Source organism: Polyodon spathula, chromosome 3 (genome assembly GCF_017654505.1).
Source record: "Polyodon spathula isolate WHYD16114869_AA chromosome 3, ASM1765450v1, whole genome shotgun sequence".
NCBI lineage: Eukaryota > Metazoa > Chordata > Actinopteri > Acipenseriformes > Polyodontidae > Polyodon > Polyodon spathula.
This window is the reverse complement of record NC_054536.1, coordinates 27216394-27237419: the sequence shown is the minus strand read 5'-3', so window position 1 is coordinate 27237419 and position 21026 is coordinate 27216394. Positions and strand designations below refer to the sequence as shown.

Genomic DNA, 21026 nt, shown 5'->3' with positions numbered 1-21026 from the left:
GCGTTGATTACATGGTGCTTTATGCATGGTTAATTCACAGAAAGTAACATTTTTGCTTCAGTATATGTGCATTACAGAGAGGGAGTTACTGTATTTTGGTCAGATGTGTGTTGTTAGTATTTACATCATCGCGTTGAATTTGTTTGAATTTCAGAAAGTCAGAAAAGAGTGGCATTTTAATCACCAATTTAGTGTTTGGAGCATCTTTCTTTTGTAGTATGTTTTGTAATTAATTTACTGTTAAGTCACAAAATCGCTGTTCAGCAGTTTCTTCACATCTCCCCTACACACCTCACAACAAGAGGAAATTGCGTTCCATTGAAAAGGGGCGGAACTGACCGTGATATATATATATATGGGTCAACAGGGGTATATCTATTTGTTCATCCATCCATCTGTATGTCACACTTAGATTTTTGCATACATTTGGAAAATAATTTAATTTCATTGCTAATTCTTTTTCTATATTATTCTGTACATACTGCCGATATATGTCATAATCATTAACTTTTTCATCTTACCCAGCTGTGGCAGGGAATGTATACTACATAGTTGTTTAATTTTGTAGAAATGGAATGACTGATCTTACCACTGTTGTACACAGGTATTTGGTTGTTGTTGCTGTTGGACCAGTGAACAGCAAACGTCTCACCGGCCCACTGTTTAACATTGCGTTCCCCCTCGCCACAGATAAGCCATGTGGGGACCCTCCTTCCTTCCCCCACACCACTCTGCAGGGGCACACTGGCTTTGAGATGGGAGATGAGCTGCTTTATGTCTGCACCCAGGGCAACCTTTTGGCCAACGGAGAGAATGCTTTCACCCTGCTGTGTGACAGCTGCGGAGAGTGGTACGGGCTGGTTCAGTCTTGTACCAAAGGTGAGTACAAGACAAGAGAGAGCCAGAGAGGCTTTTGTTTAAAACACAAAACTCAATGTATAGCCAAGCCAGGCAAAGCAAAACTTGAGTTGGGTTATACCATATTTTTCAATGGTAGTAGAAAGTGGGAGCGCACTCAAGAATTTCCATGTCAACATTGCTGTGTTTGCACAAGGAGCTATCAAGGCACTGAGAAACTATTTTTGGCACGACTTCCCGTCTCTGCTCAGAACCGAGTGTGACCTATCATAAGAAGAAACAGTCCACAGCCGACGGCCACCAGTCGACACATTAAGGTAACGAAAATGGGGTGGGGTTGGGTGGGGTTGGGTTGGGTTGGGTTGGGTTGGGTTGGGTTGGGTTGGGTTGGGGGGGGGGGGGGGGGGGGGGGGGATTGAACATTGGTTTGTTCTATCAACTTACTTAAATTGTAATTGTGATAACTAATTTAAATTTAAAGATGAAATCTCTTATAATTGAAACTTATTTTCAAAGAAAGATTTGGTAAAAACTCCTCACAGTTTCCGATTAACCTTTTAGCTGACAATCTGAATAGAGTGTAACTGCTCCTGCTCTGCCTATTTGAGAGATCTTGTCATTGTACTTCTAATGTGCCAGTGATGACACATAAATCATTCTATTTATTTTTAAGAGAAAGTGTAAGTGCAGACAAGTGTAATCTCAGGGTGCCAGGTGATTTCTGATGGGAAATAGTGGACAGATAGAGTTAGAGAAAGAGAAATGTATGTAGATCATGGTTACAAAATGTGATTGAACCAGTTAAGTTCAGATACTGTAAAAGAAAGAATGAACTGCACATGCTGTTTAATGGAGCACCCAATATGCTCTGATGCAAATATGTCAGGTGGAGTTGCATTACTATTATTATTATTATTATTATTATATTATTATTATTATAGATAATAATTATATAATAATGTTTTAAAAGGATATCTGTAGTTACAAAATGTCAGACTAATGTGTACCACCACCGTGCTCTGTACACATATTACTCTAAGGGGTACATATAATTAACCCAACTACTACATTGGCGACCTGAAAATTTGTATTTATATATATATATATATATATATATATATATATATATATATATATATATATATATATATATATATATATATATATATATATATATGTGTGTGTGTGTGTGTGTGTGTGTAAGCAATAATGCACCAGGGAGTGCGTGGTAAGATATGCGTTACCCACATCTGGGTGTGTTGTGAGGCACCCATGGGACAAGTAACTTCAACCACCCAGAAGTGGTTAAGTCTTACCACACACCCTGAAGTGTGTTATTGCGCTTATAAACAATTATAAGAAAGACAAACTTCGATTTTAAAATTACACAGAAAATGTTATATAGCCCCACCGAACAATTTATATTTTGAGAATGTGTTTGTTAGAAACATAAATTCCCATTAATGGTAAAATTATCTATTTGAAATGGGAATTCTTCATTGCTTTGCAGAGTGTATGTGGCTGAGACAGCCATGCTGTTTTCCTTTCCGGTTCTCAGTGTTTATGACAGTCACTGATGTAGTGTCTGTAGCTTTTTTTCAGCAGTGACTGCCATCTTTTAGCCGGAGAGGATTGTGCTCAATTTATGGCTTTCTTGAAGGGAAGTCTATTAATTTCTTAAGCAGTTTTCGCATCAGTGACCTGTGATAATTTCTCATGATTGAAGTCTGCAGTCAGACAGCAGTGTTCCTTATTGAATGGTTTGCGTATTGTTAGGACAGTGCTGCAGTGATAGAGAGATGGAGCATCATGCTTGTACGGTAGTTAACTCCCAAATTGGTTGTTTATTTAATAGTTCATAGTATAGTATTAATAGTTTTTCCATCTGAAATATACTTCTTGAAACTGGACACAGGACACATTGGAACTCCAAGGATTGAAAACATGAAACCACCAGTGTTATGTATTCATACCCTTTAATGTATCCCCTTATACAAGCTTACCATGGTATCTTTGCATGGTATTTTTCATGTTTTTTCCATGGTAATACCTTGTATTAACCATAATTTACCTTGGTTTACTCTGTGTATTATACTTTACCACACCTCACTGTTTTTTTACATTGCTTTCCTATGCTTTACCATTGTTTCACTATGCTTTATTATGCTTTGCTATACTTTTACCATGGTAAACTTTTATAAGGTCTTTATCAACAGTATAGGAAATCCTGTTAAAACTACCATGCAAATTCTGAATGGGGATTCAGTCAAGTAACTCCTACAGTCTTTCTATACAACAGGGTCCATTGTGTGAAATTACACTCAGAAGTAGTCTCTCTTGTTCCTTTGCCCAAAGGCAGCAACAAAGGTCCTTTACTCAAACATAAGTAGTGAGTTTAGGGTTACAACAGAAAAAACAAAGTCAGTCAAGTCCATCCTGTTATTTCTAATTTGCTGTTCCCCCGAACGTGTATCACAGGAACAGTCCACCACATGTCAACCAGGAGTAGTGTATGGAGGGATTATGACAGAGGCATGAGGTAATGAAGGTAGTGTAGGTTTGAGCTGTGAGCTGTTTTGCAAGAAAAATAGCCCTGTGCAGTTACCATTTCCTGCAGTTTCCCTCGGCATGAAAGAACACTGTGTTCTCCTGAAAACACACAAGCACATTCAGCCCTGGTGTAGGGGGCTTGGTATGTAAAGAAGCAGCAATTTGATTTTCAAAGAGCTACAAACTTAAAACCTGATTTAAAGCAAGCAAGGATTCCCTATAAAACAAGCAGCTTTCTTAAAAAAAGAAAGTAATGTTATTCTTTCTACTGTTGTGAAGGTGTCCAACAGGGAAAGAAAAGGCTAAGAATTGCCATCATGGTTGCATATTTTTCTCCACCTCATGAGAACAAATTAAGTGTTATATGGCTTGAAAGTAAAACTACCAAAAGTTTTTAGGCGACACTTGGTCTTATCGAAGTTATAGATGGCATTCTCAATATAATAGTAATAATAATAATAATAATAATAATAATAATAATAATAATAATAATAATAATAATGATGATGATGAAACCACCCATAACGGTTGTGTTTTTGCACCTTTGAAATTCAACATTTCAAAATTCCATCCTGAGTGCCCAGGTCTGGTCAATATAATGCAGCTTTTTCACTTCTTCTGGAGCCATGATCTTCCCCTTTGAAACCAGTAGTTGTTTTCTAGGATATATTGCCATTAGTGAACCAGTGGTCCTTGACTTACCAGTGCAGACATACGCAACTTAATGTTACTCAACTCAGTCAACTTCCAGAAAGATGCAGCCCCCCCCCCCCCCCCACCCCAGAGAACTTCACAAGCAGGGCTGATCTGAGTGGGTACAGAGCCAGAAAGCATGCATTACCTGGCATACAAAAAACATGATAAAAGTACTCTAAACTGAAATTAAATACCTGTTTCAACCATCAGTGGTGTAGAGGAAATGAGGACCAAATCATTGACCAACATGCTGGGTGTTGTGCCTAAAGATCCTATCTCTCTTTAGCAGAGCAGAAATATGTAACTCTGTATTAATCAACTCAGTTAGATAGCAGAGAAAAATCATTGCAAGCCAAGTTTAGCTCCAACGTTAAAAATGTTCTCACGATGTGTCTGCTTTATTTCCTTATGTACCTAACAAGATGTCCAAAACGAAGATGTCTGCAAGTCATTGTTTTATTAAAGGAAAGTATTTGCAGTATGTATATTTAAATCTGGGATAGGATCGGTTTTATTTTAAGAGAGAAATCTATATTGTTGATCCAAGAAAAACAAAAGGAAATAAAACCATTAAAGCAATTGCTATAAAAGGCTGCCATAGCACTTCCTCGCTAAATGCCAGCACTGAGCCTGGCCAGTGTCTGCAAATAGTGTTTCTTAACTTATGAAGCCAAGAAATGAAAACACCAACAACAGTCTGTTTCTGCTTTCCATGTGAATCAACTCTCAGCGCTCTAAGAGCCTGACTGGCCTCTGCTTTGATGTTGCACTAATTGATTGGAGCCTTCAATCCTGTTGGTGTGAATAATGTAGATTTGCTTTCTATCATCTTGACTGTACAAGTGTGAATGCTGGCTACAGCCTGTCACTACAGTTCTGGGGTTTGTTAATGGTATTCAAGATTAGCATGATTCCAGTCGGGTGTATTAATTAAATCAAACGATATTATCTTCATTATTAAAACTCTATGTATTTTAAAGTTTTAGATGCCTCCATTTATACTTTTCATGAATTCTGATTCCCCCCCTGCTCAAGTGATACACCCCTGCTTCTTTTAATAGCCTGCCTCTGCTTTCCAGCAGCTTGCAAAGCCGTAAAGCCATTTCCCATGAAACATGTTGAAGCGCGGTTCAATGAACTGGATGTCCTGGCCTTCCGATCACTCAACAGTCCACAATTTATTTCCATCTTTTTTCTTGTTGAATTTCTACAATGCTTTCTCCAGATGAGCCCTTGCTTGAGCCACCTTCCCTTCTCAGATGAACACATTGGATCCACATTTAACCTAACCCTTCCACCCCTTGAAAAGTATTATGTACACTAGGGGCTATCCAAAATTGTCATTTTCCGAAATATTCACATGTCTTCCTGAAACAGAACTGTATCCACCACATTCTTGATTCTTTACTTTTGGTTAAGAAAGAAGATCCTCTTTTGTTAGCACACTTTACCTTTGCAGTGTAGGATAAAGTATAGAAAGCAATGGAGCGTCAGCAAGCTGTGTTTATTTTTCTCATATGTTTAAACCTTTCGTTTGAATGACAAATGGCACAAAAAGACAGCACCACACAATCAAAAATTAAAATACAATTCATTGTTAAATAGCAGGAAAAAATATTTTTTATATTTGTTACTGTATACCCCAAGGTTGCAAATACGTGCACAATTCATTCAAATACAATACGTACAATAATAATGTTTAAAATCTGTTTCTCATCGGTACACTGTACCATACAAAAAAACTTATTTTAAACTAAAACTAGACTAAACTAAAAGAAATAACCACTAGATTGAAAAATCCAGCCTGGCTGGCAATACTACTCGGTTTCAGGAGAAAACGCAACATATTTCTAGCAATTTATTTGAACTAACTAGACCTACAAGAATACAATTCCATTTTACATGAAAAAAGACTTGACCAGACTCTCTCGGTCTATGTAATATAATATGTAAAGCTACGTACTACCTGCTTTCTGCGCACAGACAGTGTTCAATATAGAAACTTTCTTTTAGACAAACAGAAAAACAATTATGTTTTTGCCACTTAGGAAATTCATGAGCCAAGTAAGGTACAGATTATGATCCTCTTTTGTTGTTGTTTGTTTCCAAATAAAAGCTGTAACAAAGCCCTGTTTCTGGCTGGACAGGTAGAGTGAACAGCATTGCTGATGTACAGAAGGAGAGCATAATGTGACCTGCAGTACATGAGAATGTTCAATTTCTTTTTAATCGACCATGTATTAAGAAATGTTTACATCTAATCATCTTGGGGTGGTCTATCAAGCTTTAATTTATATAATATTGTATTTCTCCTAGATGAGACAGATGCACATATCGACTACGAAGATAAGTTTCCTGACGAAAGGTCGATGATGTTTGAAGATGTCAATGAGGATGAGGACAAGGAATTTACTTTTTCAGAGCATGAGGACACTGAGCAGGAAAGAGGGGATATGAATGAGGGAGAGTCTCCCGTTTCACTGCTGAGTCAAAAACACCTCTTCTGGTTCCCCTCCGAGACCTTCCACAAGACCGAGCAGCCAGAGGAGTCCCAGGAACCCTCCAATGAAGGCACCAAAACTGAGTTCTCTGAGGGGAACAACCACATCAGGGTGAAGACCTCAGGCAGTGAAACCGGGGGAGACAAAACCTTTGACAACAACAATGAGGACTTCCCTATTGATGTGCCTTCAGAGCCACACAATGAAACCAAAACCATGAAGGAATCTGTAGCCAGCACCGACGAGTCCTGGCTGGATGGCTACCCAGTAACGCAAGAAGTCGAGGAAGGCGAGAAAGTGGATGGTTCCATGGAAACCGAAGAAGAGGAGGTCATGATCACGAACGACCAGCCAAACCATGTGGAGATCAGCAGGCCCGACGCTCCAAGCACCACCGCGACAATCGACTTTACCCAGATAGTGTCTGGACCCACCAAGCAGCTGGATTATGGTGACAAGCCTGTTCCTGTGGAGCTGACGCCAACCTCAGCCCCGGAGAACATGAGCGCCAGCAAAGGTATGGACGGCATGTATCGCACAACCACACCATCCCAGCTTATAGATACTACTACCAGATCACCGGATGAGTTTGCAGGAACGGCCCTTTACAATGAATTCACAGAGGAAGGGAACCTCACAGACGGTACCGGAGCCAAGTTACTTCCGACAGCAGAAACTTGTGTGGGGGAGGACTGTCCCCAGCCTAGCAAAGGCCCCATGATCGCCATCATCCTCATTGTCATCTGTTTGTTGATATTAGCCGCTGTATTGGCCGTCTGGTGCTACAAGAAAAAACAACAGAAGAACTCTGTTTATAAGATGAATGGGAAAGGCCAGACCAGACACCCCCAGCACATTGAAATGCAGCAGAAGGTCTAACTTTTTTTTTTTTTTTTTACTGAGCTAGCTACTAGCTGGAGCTGATTTACAAAGCTACTCAAGCCCCCAGTGGATGCCTAGAACTGACTCTTTCTTTAGAGACAGAGGACAATGGGTACCAAGAATTTGTTTCTTGTTTTTTTTTTTTTTGTTTTGTTTTGTTTTATTTTTTTTGTTTCAAGGTCAAATGTTGTCACAAAATGGTTCCAGCACCTTATATATCAAACACATGCATTCTTAATACACAGGCCGATTTATTATCTCAGTATCAGGTTGTGCAGTTCAGGACATGCCAGAAAGATTCAGAGACAGTAAATAATAAATGGTGGTTGGCTTCAGAGGCCTAGTTACAACTGTTTGATGGCTGTTTTTAGGGCATATATAAAATGAATGACAAAACTCAACACAATTGTAACAAAAAACCTTATCTGGAAGACAGTCTGACAGAGGCAAGTTGTTGGTGCCAAAAAGCCTGCATATTATTGTCAGTAAGATATCACTCTGCATGTTCCTTCAGCCTATCATGCAGTCTATCCTACACCTTTCGGGAGCACTAAATTCCCCACCGTTCCACAAACAATAAAAACCTGATTTTTGGAAATAAATACTGTAGTTAGATAAAGGCAAATTAACATACAAGCAATCAATATTTTTAACTTTTCTCTTTAGAGTATAGCCAGAGAAACACTGCTATAGGCAATTGGATATAAATTATCTTATATAAGGCACAATTTTCTTGATGCATACATGCATTAATTTTTTACAAATTCAATGATGAGCTGAAATACATTTTGTGGAGGCCTGTGACCTTTAAAACCACCTGTGTTTTAAATGACCTATGGTAAGGCATACATGCCATGCTCAAATGATATGGAAATTGTTTATGGCGGGGGTGGTAAGGTACTAAAGCCGCTTACTCTTGAGTGTGAATGACCTGCTTCATGGGTTGCAAAGCAAATTTCAAAACTATGGGATTTAAGTGCCATTTTCTCCTTCAGTGTATTATTCAGTTAGTACGTTAATTGTTCAGTTTCTGGGGAACATACTAGCGTTGTTATTGAATATATAATATTGTATTAATATAGATTTTCCTTTGTTCTTTTGATAATGAACAATGCGTGCTGTTGGTTACTTTTTGTGTTGTAAAAAATGGCTATGAAACATTTCTGAAGGGATAACAATATATTTTAGCTCGACATCTTTTTTGTTTTACAAAAAAGGCATCTATGTTGCATGTTAACAAAATAACACTAACAAAATTATTTTCAACCAAGTTGTAACAAAGCTAGGTTTGAATTGTGTTTGGCCTTTGAAGTGGTGATAACGCATGTTGTTGATTCATCTGGAGCATCTATACATAGATCTAATCCTAGCTTTCTACTCAGTCCCCAAGGGAACGACATATAATATAATAATATATATAACGAAATATAATTCTTTCTATAGAAAATGTATATTAAAAGTGAGAAGGCTCTTGGAACATTTTAGTGCCGGATGAACTGACAACCTCAGCTGAACTGCTTCAGACATACAGGGTTCCTCTCCTGAGGCTTTAGGAAGAGCATAAGATTTTAATTACAGTAGTTAATTGTCATCTAATTAGTGAGTAGTGACTGATGAGTAAACCAATCAATTTCATAGTATACCTGTCAGATTAGCAGTAGTATTAGGCACTCAAAAAGGGTTCCTTGCTTTTGTTTTTTTATCCTATTTTAAAAATGATGTCTCGGGGACTGCTGACTGCTGCACCCTGACATTACTGGCAAGCTCTGCTTTATTGATTCAATATTAATAATCAGATGAAATTGAAAGTTTGAAAATACTTTTGCATAACAATCATTGATATATTGGACTTTGTGCAGAGCAGAATCAGTTTCTGGCAATCGTTTCCTGATTACTTTCACAGTAGGAATGCATGCTCTAATCTGGCAAATGCAGGAATTATTTTACATAAATAAAGACAATGATTGAGGATGGTCATAATGTATTATCTAGTACTGTATTGCTAGCCAACACATTTTCACCACTGACATAGTGTCATCAACAGGAGTGGGGTTTTTTTTCCCAATAAGGACGCCTTGACAAGTAAGACAAGATTGTGGCTCTGTGGGTTGGTATGTGACAGCTATAAACGTCTGTAAATCTCAGTCTCTGGATAGTGCAGCTCCAGCTACTGCAGTGAAATCAGTCAACCTGAATGCAACACACATTACGGTATATACAGCTATGGCCAAAGGTTTTGCATCACCTTATAGAATTAATTAAGTTTGCTTCATAAAGTCAAATGAAACCTGCTAAATCACGCTGACATATTGAATTGCATACCGCTTTGTAGTTTTCCATCTACTTAATGAAAAACTGACACATTTTAAAATGTGACATTTCGATATCCAACATGAGATACTGTATATATGTATGTATGTTTGTGTGTATATACACACATACATACACTGCTGTGCAAAAGTCTTGGACATGTTGCATTTTTCTACTATGATGCATACACTAGTGTTTTCTACTATTTTTAACAACCTTGACGTGAATAAAGATAAAGAGGTAATCACATTAAGTGAAATAGCTCACATCACTCGATTTTCAAGGTGTGGTATCTGAAGCATAATCAACAAGTACAGAGAGGCATCATCTGTAATTGACGAACCCAGGACTGGAAGACCCAAAAAGCTGTCTAACAAGGAAGAGCAATACTTGAAGATAATATCCTTAAGGAATAGAAAGAAGACAAGCGTTGAATTGACAACAGAACTGGCGGAAGGCACAGGTGTCGTTGTCCATCAAATCAACAGTACGAAGGTCACTCTTAAAATCAGGACTTAAAGGATGTGTTGCAGTAAGAATACCTCTGTTAAGAAAGGGGAACAAGACTACAAGACTAACATGCTAAAATATGCCCAAGAACACAGAAATTTGGACTATGGAACAAGGAACAAGGGTCAAAGGTGCTTTGGACTGTTAATGGATGGACAACGACACCTGTGCCTTCTGCCATATATATATATATATATATATATATATATATATATATAATATATATATATATATATAATATATATATTTTAAATCAATAGTCCCTTCACGAAGTTAATATAATTATGTCGGTTACAACGTTTGACACATATTATATATATATATATATATATATATATATATATATATATATATATATATATATATATATATATATATATATATATATATAAGTTGTGTTATACACTTGAACAAATATTTAGTTGTTTTATGTCTTATGTGAACTGTTATGATAGATGTGCCATTATCAAGTTTCTGTAAGGAAAAAAGTTCTAAAACATTTTTTAAACTGTTTTCTGTTTCCTGTTGTGTGGTACAATACAATACTCCTCACAGTTCTTTATTTGTGTTCTGTATTTGGGATATCAAAGGAAAATAATTCAAATCAAATAAATACAAAATCAGTAATACAGTTAAGCTGAAGTCCGGCGTTAGTCTCAAGAATTAACAGCACCTAAAAAAAATTAAATAAATAAAGCACTATTCAAAAGGTTACAATGGATAATCTAATTGACAATGAGTTCATATTCATATTGTACTCTGACAACTTGCTTACTGATCCAAAATAAAAAAAAACAGTTATAAAACCCCAGACAGTGTTAAAGGAAGTGTTATTCCCCTCCGGGGATTGGTGCATTTATTCTGCATGCAGACACAAACACATATACGCACACATAGACATAGATGTGGCACTGGCATGTACTGTAGGTCTCGTCTGCCTGTCCTCCTGCCTGCTGTAGTTACCATGTGTTCCAGGGCTGCTGACTTGCAGCTTTTCATCATAGCTGTTTTCACAGTCTGCCGGAGGATTCCTTTTCAGGGCAGTGGCATTGCTGATTTATTGCTCAATACTTTAGATACAATAATACAGATGCTTTGAAAGGGCGCAGCAGAATGCCCCTCGAGTCGATTGTGCTTTGATTTGTCAAGCAGTGTTAGCACAGTTACAGTATGAATTTCTTTCTTGTTTTGCCCATGCCTTCATGTATAACATCAACATGTATTTATTTTGTCTTCGTCTACAGACGTTTTTACACCCGCTATAAATGCTGCTTGAATACTCCTACAGCATGACTTGTAAATCTAGTGTATGAAGTGAAGTTCGAGGCTTTCACATTATATTTTCAACATCGACAACGTGGCAATACCACTGTGTATGAAGGGCAAAAGTGCTTTGTCTGGGCAAAACAATTACATTAAATGTGAGACTCTATAAAATATTTTACAAAGAGCACCAGCTTAAATACAAATGTATCTTCTTCTTAGTAATAAAACTATACAATAGTCATGTACTTGAAGTCCGGCAACTTCCCACCCATGAAGACAACTCAAAGACAGGGTCTAATACTGAACAGGGTGCCAGTTTTAACTCCTTTAACACAAATGGTGCAAATCCCATACTGGTGAATGGGCAAAGATAAATTGTTGATTTAGTTGTAATTCTGTTTTGAAAGGTAAAACAAAGTCTCTTTATTTGCTGTATAATACCATTGTGTGGGCAATTTATTAAGCAATCTTTTTCTAGCCTGAACCCTGGTAGTCCAAACTGACATAAAACCTTAATATCATATTGTGATAAATGTGTTTGGATTAGTGAGAGTTTACAGTTTGAATTTAGATTGTAAAACATTACTGAACAATGCAAAACCCTTTTCTGTAATACATTTGTAAATAGGTAAAACTTAATTATTACACTAACTACGTGAAAAGGTATGTGAAAAGCACCCTTAAAGACAATACATACTCTCCCACAAGCACAGGGGGGGCTCAATTCCCAGAGGACTGTGTGCGTCATTACCGTTATTTTAGCCGTCCATATCAAGGACAATCTAAATGGACTGATTGTTAATCTTTTAATTCCAACTGGCTTGTTAACTGTCTTTGACTGCAGACAGGCATATTTCTGCAATTCATTGGCTCCAGATACTTGAAGGCACTCTACACTAAGTTTATTCAGCCCTGAGTCACCAGTTTAAAAAAGACACTGCTGTTTGTAGCATGGCAGTCACCCAAGACCCCAGACAGCTGCAGGGAAGGGTTGGTTGTGGGTTTCTCTCACTGCTCCGCTACAAACTGCATTAAGACTCAATGTTCAAACATTATTAAATAAGTAAATGTTTTCTCTGGCACAGATGCAAGGAGGAATCTCTTTTTAAAAAACAATTTGCCTTTTGGATAACAAGCTCTTAAATAAATATATATATATATATATATATATATATATATATATATATATATATATATATATATATATATATATATTAATTTTTGTTTTCTAAAATAGTAACATTCTAAAAATCATAGACATAGTTGCGGAAGAAACGTTTCTGAGCAAATTTAACAATTTTTTGACCCATCCTCAAGTACTGAATATTCCTTTTTGAAAACTATTCACTCCCTACAAAAATGTGTCATTTAATATACTGGATCACCCTGTTATGATATGTGATACATATTAGATATAATACTGTTTAAAGATGACACTGAGATAAAAAAAAAGGATGCAAAGGAGACAGTTAGAGGGTCAGTTATGGGTACAAAGTGTGAGCTCCTGCAATGTTCTGCATTAGTCATTACTAATTTTAGTATAATACACAAATACTAGAGGTATTATACCTAGGGCTTCTGTTTTTTGGTTTTTATAACTTTCATTTTTCAGTGCTTATTTTTAGCTACATTGCCAATACAAAAGTATTCAGTTTTTACATTTTGTTGCTTTAAAGCTTGCACTCATGAAATAGGAATTAATATGTGTTCTATACACAACCTACTCCACACATATAAAGGAAAAACAAAAAGAAGTAAATAAAGTCATGATTGCTTAAGTATTCAAACCTTTTGCTTGGCAAACTTACATTAATTCACGTGCACAAAATGACCTTAATGAGCCACACAATTAGTTGAATGGCCCCTGTCTGTGTGCAATATTAGTGGTTCTCATGATTTCAGAATAAAAACACCTGTCTCTGTGAGGTTCCTTGGCCAGGTAGTGAATTTCAAGCAAAGACTCAACCATAAAGACCAAGTAGCTTTCAAAGCAAGTCAGGGATAAAGTCATTGAAAAGCACAGATCAGGAGAACCGTACAAAAAAATATCAAAGTCTCTGAATATCCCTGTGAGCACAGTCTAATCAAGCATCAAGAAATATAAGGTGCATTGTACCACCCAGACACTGCCTAGATCAGGCCGTCCCTCAAAACTGTGCAGCCGGGCAAGGAGGAAACTGGGGAAGGATGCCACTATGAGGCCAATGACAACTTTGAAAGAGCTACAGCATTCAGTGGCTGAGATGGGAGAAAATGTGTATCAGTCAACAATATCCAGAACACTTCACAAAAGTAGCTTGTATGGCAGGGTGGCAAGAAGGAAGACATTACTAAAAATAAGCCATCTCAAAGCCTGCATGGAGTTTGCAACAAAGCACATGAGTGATCCTGCAAAAATGTGGCAAAAGATGTTGTGGTCAGACAAGACAGAATTGAAAGCTTTTGGTGTAAATGCCAAGTGTTACGTTTGGTGCAGACCAAACACAGCACATCTCCCAGTCAACACCATCCCTACAGTCCACCATGGTGGTGGCAGCATCCTGCTATGGGGATGCTTCTCCTCAGCAGATACTAGAGGAAAACCTGTTTCAGTCTGTTAAAGACTTAAAACTGGGGCGAAAATTAAGAATAAGAAAGTGAATGTCCTTGAGTGGCCCAGTCAAAATCCTGACTTGAATCCTATTGAGAATCTATGGAAAGACTTGAAAACTGCTGTCCATAAGCGATCCCCAAGCAACTTGAGAGAGCTTGAGCAAATCTGCCAAGAAGAATGGGCACAAATTGTACCAAGTCGATGTGCAAAGTTGGTAGAGACTTATCCAAAAAGACTTGTGGCTGTAATTGCCTCTAGTGGTTATTTACAGTATTGCTACCCTTTTACACACACACACACACACACACACACACACACACACACACACACACACACACCCCATATATATATGCATCTTAACTACAGAAAATACAGTCTTTTAGTTCCTGTTCAGTTTTTATTTATATTTTGGTTACGCTTGGGAAGTTCTGGGTAGACTGCCATTACTTCCTTGTGAGATCAGGGCACATTCTTGCCCTCCAAATTTTTTGTGGAGCTCATGCTATTTTGAGAGAGGTATGCTGGCCTTTATGTCTCTCAAGTAGAGTATCTCACCTCCACATGGGGTAAAGAGGATCTTGCTTTGGCTTCCTTGCTTGCAAGTTCCTCTGTAGCAATGATTTTCTTGGTTCCTGATGTTGAGTAGCTCCCTGCAACATCTGTATTTGGTTCATCAGGTAAGTTTCAGATGTTTGTTTGAGGTGTAGACTCCCATTAGCATCTCTGCTGGTGACAGTCCTGTTGTAGACTGCTGTGTTATGAGATAGCTGAATCTTGACACTAGTTTCAATAGTGTCTTCTGACGTCTTCTTAATCCCTTCTTCAAATGTCTGAACTGCTCGTTCAGCAAAATCGTTTGACGATGGATGGTATGAAGCAGCAGTCACATGAGCACTACCATTTTGTTTCATGAAATTTTGAAATTGACTGCTTGTGAAATAACTTCCATTATCACAGACTGACATTTGTGGTAATCCATGGAAATGGAAACTTTGTCTTAGTTTCTCTATGGTAGCAGGTGATGTTGATGTATTCATGGAGTACACATCCATCCACTTCGAATGTGCATCAACAATCACTAGGAACATTTTTCCTAAAAATGGTCCAGCATAATCACTATGAATTCTTCTCCATGGCTGGTCCGACCACTCACAGGGGTATAGTGGAGCTGTAGCAGGTGTCTTCCTCTTCTCTTGACATGTTACACATGACTGCACTTTTTTTTCAATGACAAGGTCCATTTTGGGCCACCATATATAAGTCCTGGCTAAACACTTCATTCTGGTGATCCCTGGGTGGGCTTGATGCAACTGCTTTAGAATGGGTTCACGGCCTTGTATGGGAATGATCACTCTGGCTCCCCAGAATACACACCCATCTTGGACACTCAGTACAAGTCTTCTGGTGTAGTAAGATATAATTTCTATCCCTTCTTTAACCTGAGGCCACCCCCATATCATACTCATGTATTTTGGACAACACCGGATCCTTCCCAGTCTAAGTGAGCCATCATTAATACAAATCCTTCTGCTCCCTTGTCTGGTGGCACCTTTGTCCCTGGAAGACAGCAAGGCAGCTACATTTCCATGGTCTGTGCCTGCTTTAAAAACAATTGTATATTTGTGTGCCGTCAACGTTACAGCCTGTCTCTGTGTCTGTGGAGATACCATTTTTGGTACCGCTTTCAATTCATGGAAAATGTAATTAGAGGTTTATGGTCTATGCAGATGGTGAAACAACATCTGTAAATATATTTGTGGAGCATTTGCACTCCAAACATTACTGCTAAATCTTCTTTGTCTAGTTGCAAATCATTTCATTCAGCACCAGTAAGAGCTCTAAACATAAACCCTTATGCATAGGTGCTAGCACTGTTGAAAGATTAGGCAAGAATTTATTATAATAATTCAGCAATCCCAAATATGCTTTCAACTCAGTTACATTGGTGGGAGCAGGAGCCTCTTCAATGGCTTTGACCTTTTGTAACTGGATGGAGTCCACTGGCATCCACTTTGTGAACCAAATATACCACTTCTTTTTAAGCACAGGGTAGCCTTTTTCAGCCTCCTCAGCACTTCTTCCAGACTCCACAGGTGCTCCTGTGGGGTGACCCCTGTTACCAGGATATCATCCAGGTGCACAGCTAGATGTAGAATATCTTGTAACAAACCTTCTGTGGTTCTCTGGAATATAGTGGGTGCCGATAAAACTCTGAAAGGCAGGCAAATATATGTAAACAAACCTTTATATGTGTTTCCAGTCACATACTTCTTAGACTCGTCCTCCAGCACTATTTATTGATATGCATGACTCATATCCAATTTAATGAACTGCTGTCCACCTGGCAACGCTGCAAGTCCTCTATTCTTGAAATGGGGTACTGTTCCAAAATTGGCACTCTGTTCACTGTCAGTGTATAGTCTTCACAAATTCTAATAGATCCATCTGGTTTTAGAACTGGGACTATAGGCTTGACCCAATCAGCGACTCATTTAATTATTTTTGCTTTTAAGAGTCTGTCTATTTCTGTTTATTATTTTGAGAATGCATTGCTTTCAGGTGAAAGAGCAGCTTCTGCTTTTGGCAACAAGAAAGAGAGAAACGCTTACTTTGCACAGGAACAGAGAGCCCGATACTCAAAAGAGATACGAGTTTTGCAAGGAGAATAGCAGGGATTTTTTCCCCCACAATCATACCTTCTGAAAAAAGTTGTGCCAACGAGTGAAATTAAAACGGTAGTTGAGGGAGAAAGAGTTTTGTTTCCCTAACAGACAGGAACGGCAGAGCAAATGTTGAGAATGTTCCAAAAAATGTAATCTACCACAAACTCACTTCTTTCATTACTTACAAATTTGGAACTTTATGCGTAATATGGTTGCTCAATTTTCTTTGCCCCTGAAATCCATTATTGATTCCATATTGGATCTCACCCCTGACTGTAGGGGCGTTACATCTAGAATGTTAAACAAAATACAGTTGCAGACAAAGGAATTGGCACCCAACGCTTATTATAACACAAGTCAAGGTAACTTATTAAGGATAAGCATTTAGTAAACTTTAACCACTTTTAATAAAACAAAAAGCAAAATATTGTCTGTCAGTTAACAAATAATCTTTTATCAAAAAACAAACTTATTTCATTTAAAGTATTAGTTCATGACAGAAGAATTGGCACCCATGCTTTTGTATTTCGTGTGTCCTCCTTTTGCTTTTATTACAGCTTTCGGTCATTTATGACAATTTTTAACCCATATGTCACATCTTGTTGGTGAAGTCTTGGCCTATTCTGTCTTGCATATTTCCTTCAGCTTAGACAGATGGGCTACGCAATGCTTGGCTGCAGCTTTTTTCTGATCAGTTCAAAGCATTTCTTTTAGACTGAGATCTGCTAATGTGTGAAGGCCGTTCCAGCACTTTTATCTTTATTTCCAAGAGTTTCAGTTGAATTTGTTTTGTGGTACTTTTTCATTGTTGCTCTGATTGTGGATTTTGGTATTCCACATTTATTTGATATTGTTCTGTAGCCATTTCCTTTGTGTAGTATGCAATGAGTGCTTTTCACAAACATCCTTTGTCTTGACCATCATCTGCTGTGCTGCCAAAACATTCTTCAACAGAAGTTGGCTATTGACTGTATAATGCAGCTTATAATGCAGTTTTAAATAAATTAATATTTTTTTTAATTAATTCTGTACATGCTAAGGTGCCAATGCTTTTGTCATGAACAAATATTTGAAATTGCTTAAGTGCTTTATAATAATAATAATAATAATAATAATAATAATAATAATAATAATAATTGTTGATTAAGCTACCAGAAATGTTGTATTTTGGTCTTTGTCATATTAACTATTGACTAATGTTCACTAAATGTTTGTATTTAACATGTTTTCTTGAATTATCTTATATTAAGTGTAGGGTGCCAACACGTTTGTCTACGACTGTATTGTCTCTGCATTTCTCATCACTGTCTGCACTGAAACACTGTGGGAAGAAGATGTCTTTGATGAAGAAGATGTCTGATGAAGAAGATGACATTGAAGATGTCTTTGATGTCCCAGATCATGAATGGGAATCTTTTCTCGGCCAAGTGTGTTCCTCCTCAATCTATGCTCGACATGGGCTGACACAATGCAAAGTTGTACATCACCGCCACTTGTCAAAAGTCAAGCTGGACAGAATTTACCTGGAAATGTTTTCAGCTTGTGACAGGTGCAAACTAGCTCCTACTTCTCTAACCCATATGTACTGGCCATGTCCCAGGCTGGCTCCATTCTGGACAGCTGTCTTTGATTAATTTCACACTGAAACAACGTACAAAGTATGGTAACCCTTTCTATCTCATTGTTTTTAATGAATAATAATAAAGAATGGACATCTGATCTACAAGCTAAAATGATGGTGTTTCCCCTCAGCTTTCATCAGTTGTGACCAATGCTGGGATATTGGGAGACTGATTGGTTGCAAAGTAGGAAAAATTTACTTTTTTTTCCATTAAACGTAAACTTCCATTGTAAATATACAATTTTGGCCATCACTTATAGGCAAAATATCTTATAAAACCTTGTTCTTTTAGGTGTAAAGGAATTGAAAATATATTTTCATTGGACAGTTGTTTTAACAAACTGTGATATTCTCTCTGTCCACTGGATGGAACTGTTTCAGTATCACAATAATCAAAAACATTTAAAAACATGCATGTTACGTTAGCAAACATGCCAAGTATCCATGCATGCAGGGACAGTAATACATAATGATTACAAACATTTAATTTAAATACACACACAAAGAATCCAAATAAGAATATTAAAAAAAAGCTTTACTGATCATAATAGTTTTCAAATATTCAGAGAAAATGTATACATTTTAATTTATTTTATTGTAGCGTGGATTTTAAATTCACCAAACCAACTACAGATTCAGGATACAGGATCCATATTCAATGTTTTCGCTTCCTGTCAAGCAATTAATGCACCACTTAATGTATTGTCTAATCGTAATGACATGATTTATATTTTCAACAAAACTCTCAAATCCTAATTCTAGAAAATTATTCCCTTTGTTTATGTGACACCTATGATTCATGGTGATACTGCAGTCCAAGAATCTGTTTTCACAATCTTTTGCAACATTAGAAATTCAAACTGGTCCTGTCCCCCAGTCCTGGGTTTCACATCTCCCCTTGTTTAGGTAAGCAATCAAGCCCCTGAAAAATCTCCACCAAACAGGTTGCACTTGAAGTCTCACCTCAGTATGTTGGTTTAGTGTACACCTGGCTCCTGATTATTTGAATAATATGAATTGAGGGCAGTTCCTAAACCAGGAGTGGGTGCAGGAGTGGTGTTTATAAAAGCTTGTTGTGCTTATTTCTACATGATTTAACTTTATATGTTCAGTAGGTGTAGTTCTAGTACATTGACACTGTCAGCTGTAGACAGTACACAGGGCAACACGTGTGGCAACCAGATAGAACTACAGCAACAGAAGGTATAAAATTAACAGTAAAAGGCCACCCAGTATTAGTGTATTAACCATAGACTTAGGTCACTGTTTCATTTACCCAGATCCCCCATCTGTTGTGGCTCCCTCTCCTACCACCCAGAAGCGCAGATCCCTTCTTTGTCGTCACCCTCTCCTGCAAACTCCTTGTCGGGAGAGTCGAACATCTTTTCAGGCACATAATACTCTGTCACTACCATCTGGATGAAAACATACATACACATCACCAATCAGAGTGACAGAAAGGCTGGAGTTGGATTGGACTGTGGTAAAAAACGTGCCTTCTTTTGTGTTGTGACCTTGCGCTTGTAAAGAACCTCCTTCCAGTAGCTGATGGGTTAATAATACTGACATCAGCACCAGACACGTACTTATCTCTCAACTACAGACCTTGCTCTTTAGCTGAACAGTAAGACGTTTGTCTTTGAACCATATGATTTGCAGTTCCATTCAATTCAATGGGCCGAGATGCCAACACATTACGGCGATGTCTGCAAGGCTGCTAGAGGACATTTATTACAAGATAATGCTTGCGGACTGACAGGACAGACCCACAAGGTCACGTTCCTCTGAAATACAGTAATTTCATCATCAGGTCACCAGATGGTTAGTAAAAGCACTTGTATCAAGAGGAAATTTGGTTGCATTGGATATATATATATATATATATATATATATATATATATATATATATATATATATATATACTTTTTTTCACATTGGGTTGTGTCAGTGCCTCAGAGTTTCATTAATTTAAATGAGGATTTTTTTCCACTTATCTACACACCATACTCCACACTGTTAAGGGGAAAAAAAGTTTTATTGAGAAAAACACTACATATTAAAAATACAAAACTGAAAGATAATGATTGGATAAGTCTCCACCAACGAGTTAATACTTTGTGGAAGCGCGTTTGGCAGCAATTACAGCTGTGAGCCTGTTGGGATAGGTCTCAACCAACTTTACACACCTAGATTGGTCAAATATTGCCTATTCTTTACAAAATTGTTCAAGCTCTGTCAAGTTCCTTGGGGAGCATTGATGGACAGCAATCTTCAAGTCATGCCACAAATTTTCAACTGGATTTAGGTTGGGGCTCTGACTGGTCCACTCAAAGACATTTACCTTGTTTGTTCCTTAGCCGCTCCAGTGAAGCTTTGGCTGTGTGTTTTGGGTCGTTGTCATGCTGAAAGGTGAACTTCCGTCCCAGTTTCAGCTTTCTGGCAAAGGGCAGCAAGTTTTCCTCAAGGACTTCTCTGTACTTTGCTCCATTAATTTTCCCTTCTATCCTGACAAGTAGCCCAGTCCCTGCCGATGAGAAACACACCCATAACATGATGCTGCCACCACCATGCTTCAC

The 21026-nt window shown here is 37.8% G+C and overlaps 1 protein-coding gene across 1 annotated transcript in view; it reads left to right on the top strand.

Annotated features, from left to right (window-relative positions):
• susd5 (sushi domain containing 5) overlaps positions 1 to 9773 on the top strand; it is a 30244-nt gene extending 20471 nt beyond the window's left edge. The window contains exons 4-5 of the mRNA XM_041244863.1: positions 691 to 879; positions 6421 to 9773. Coding sequence (XP_041100797.1) covers positions 691 to 879; positions 6421 to 7484 — 1253 coding nt within the window. The 3' untranslated portion in view covers positions 7485 to 9773. The remainder of the gene's footprint in view (positions 1 to 690; positions 880 to 6420) is intronic.
• Positions 9774 to 21026: the final 11253 nt, after the last annotated feature.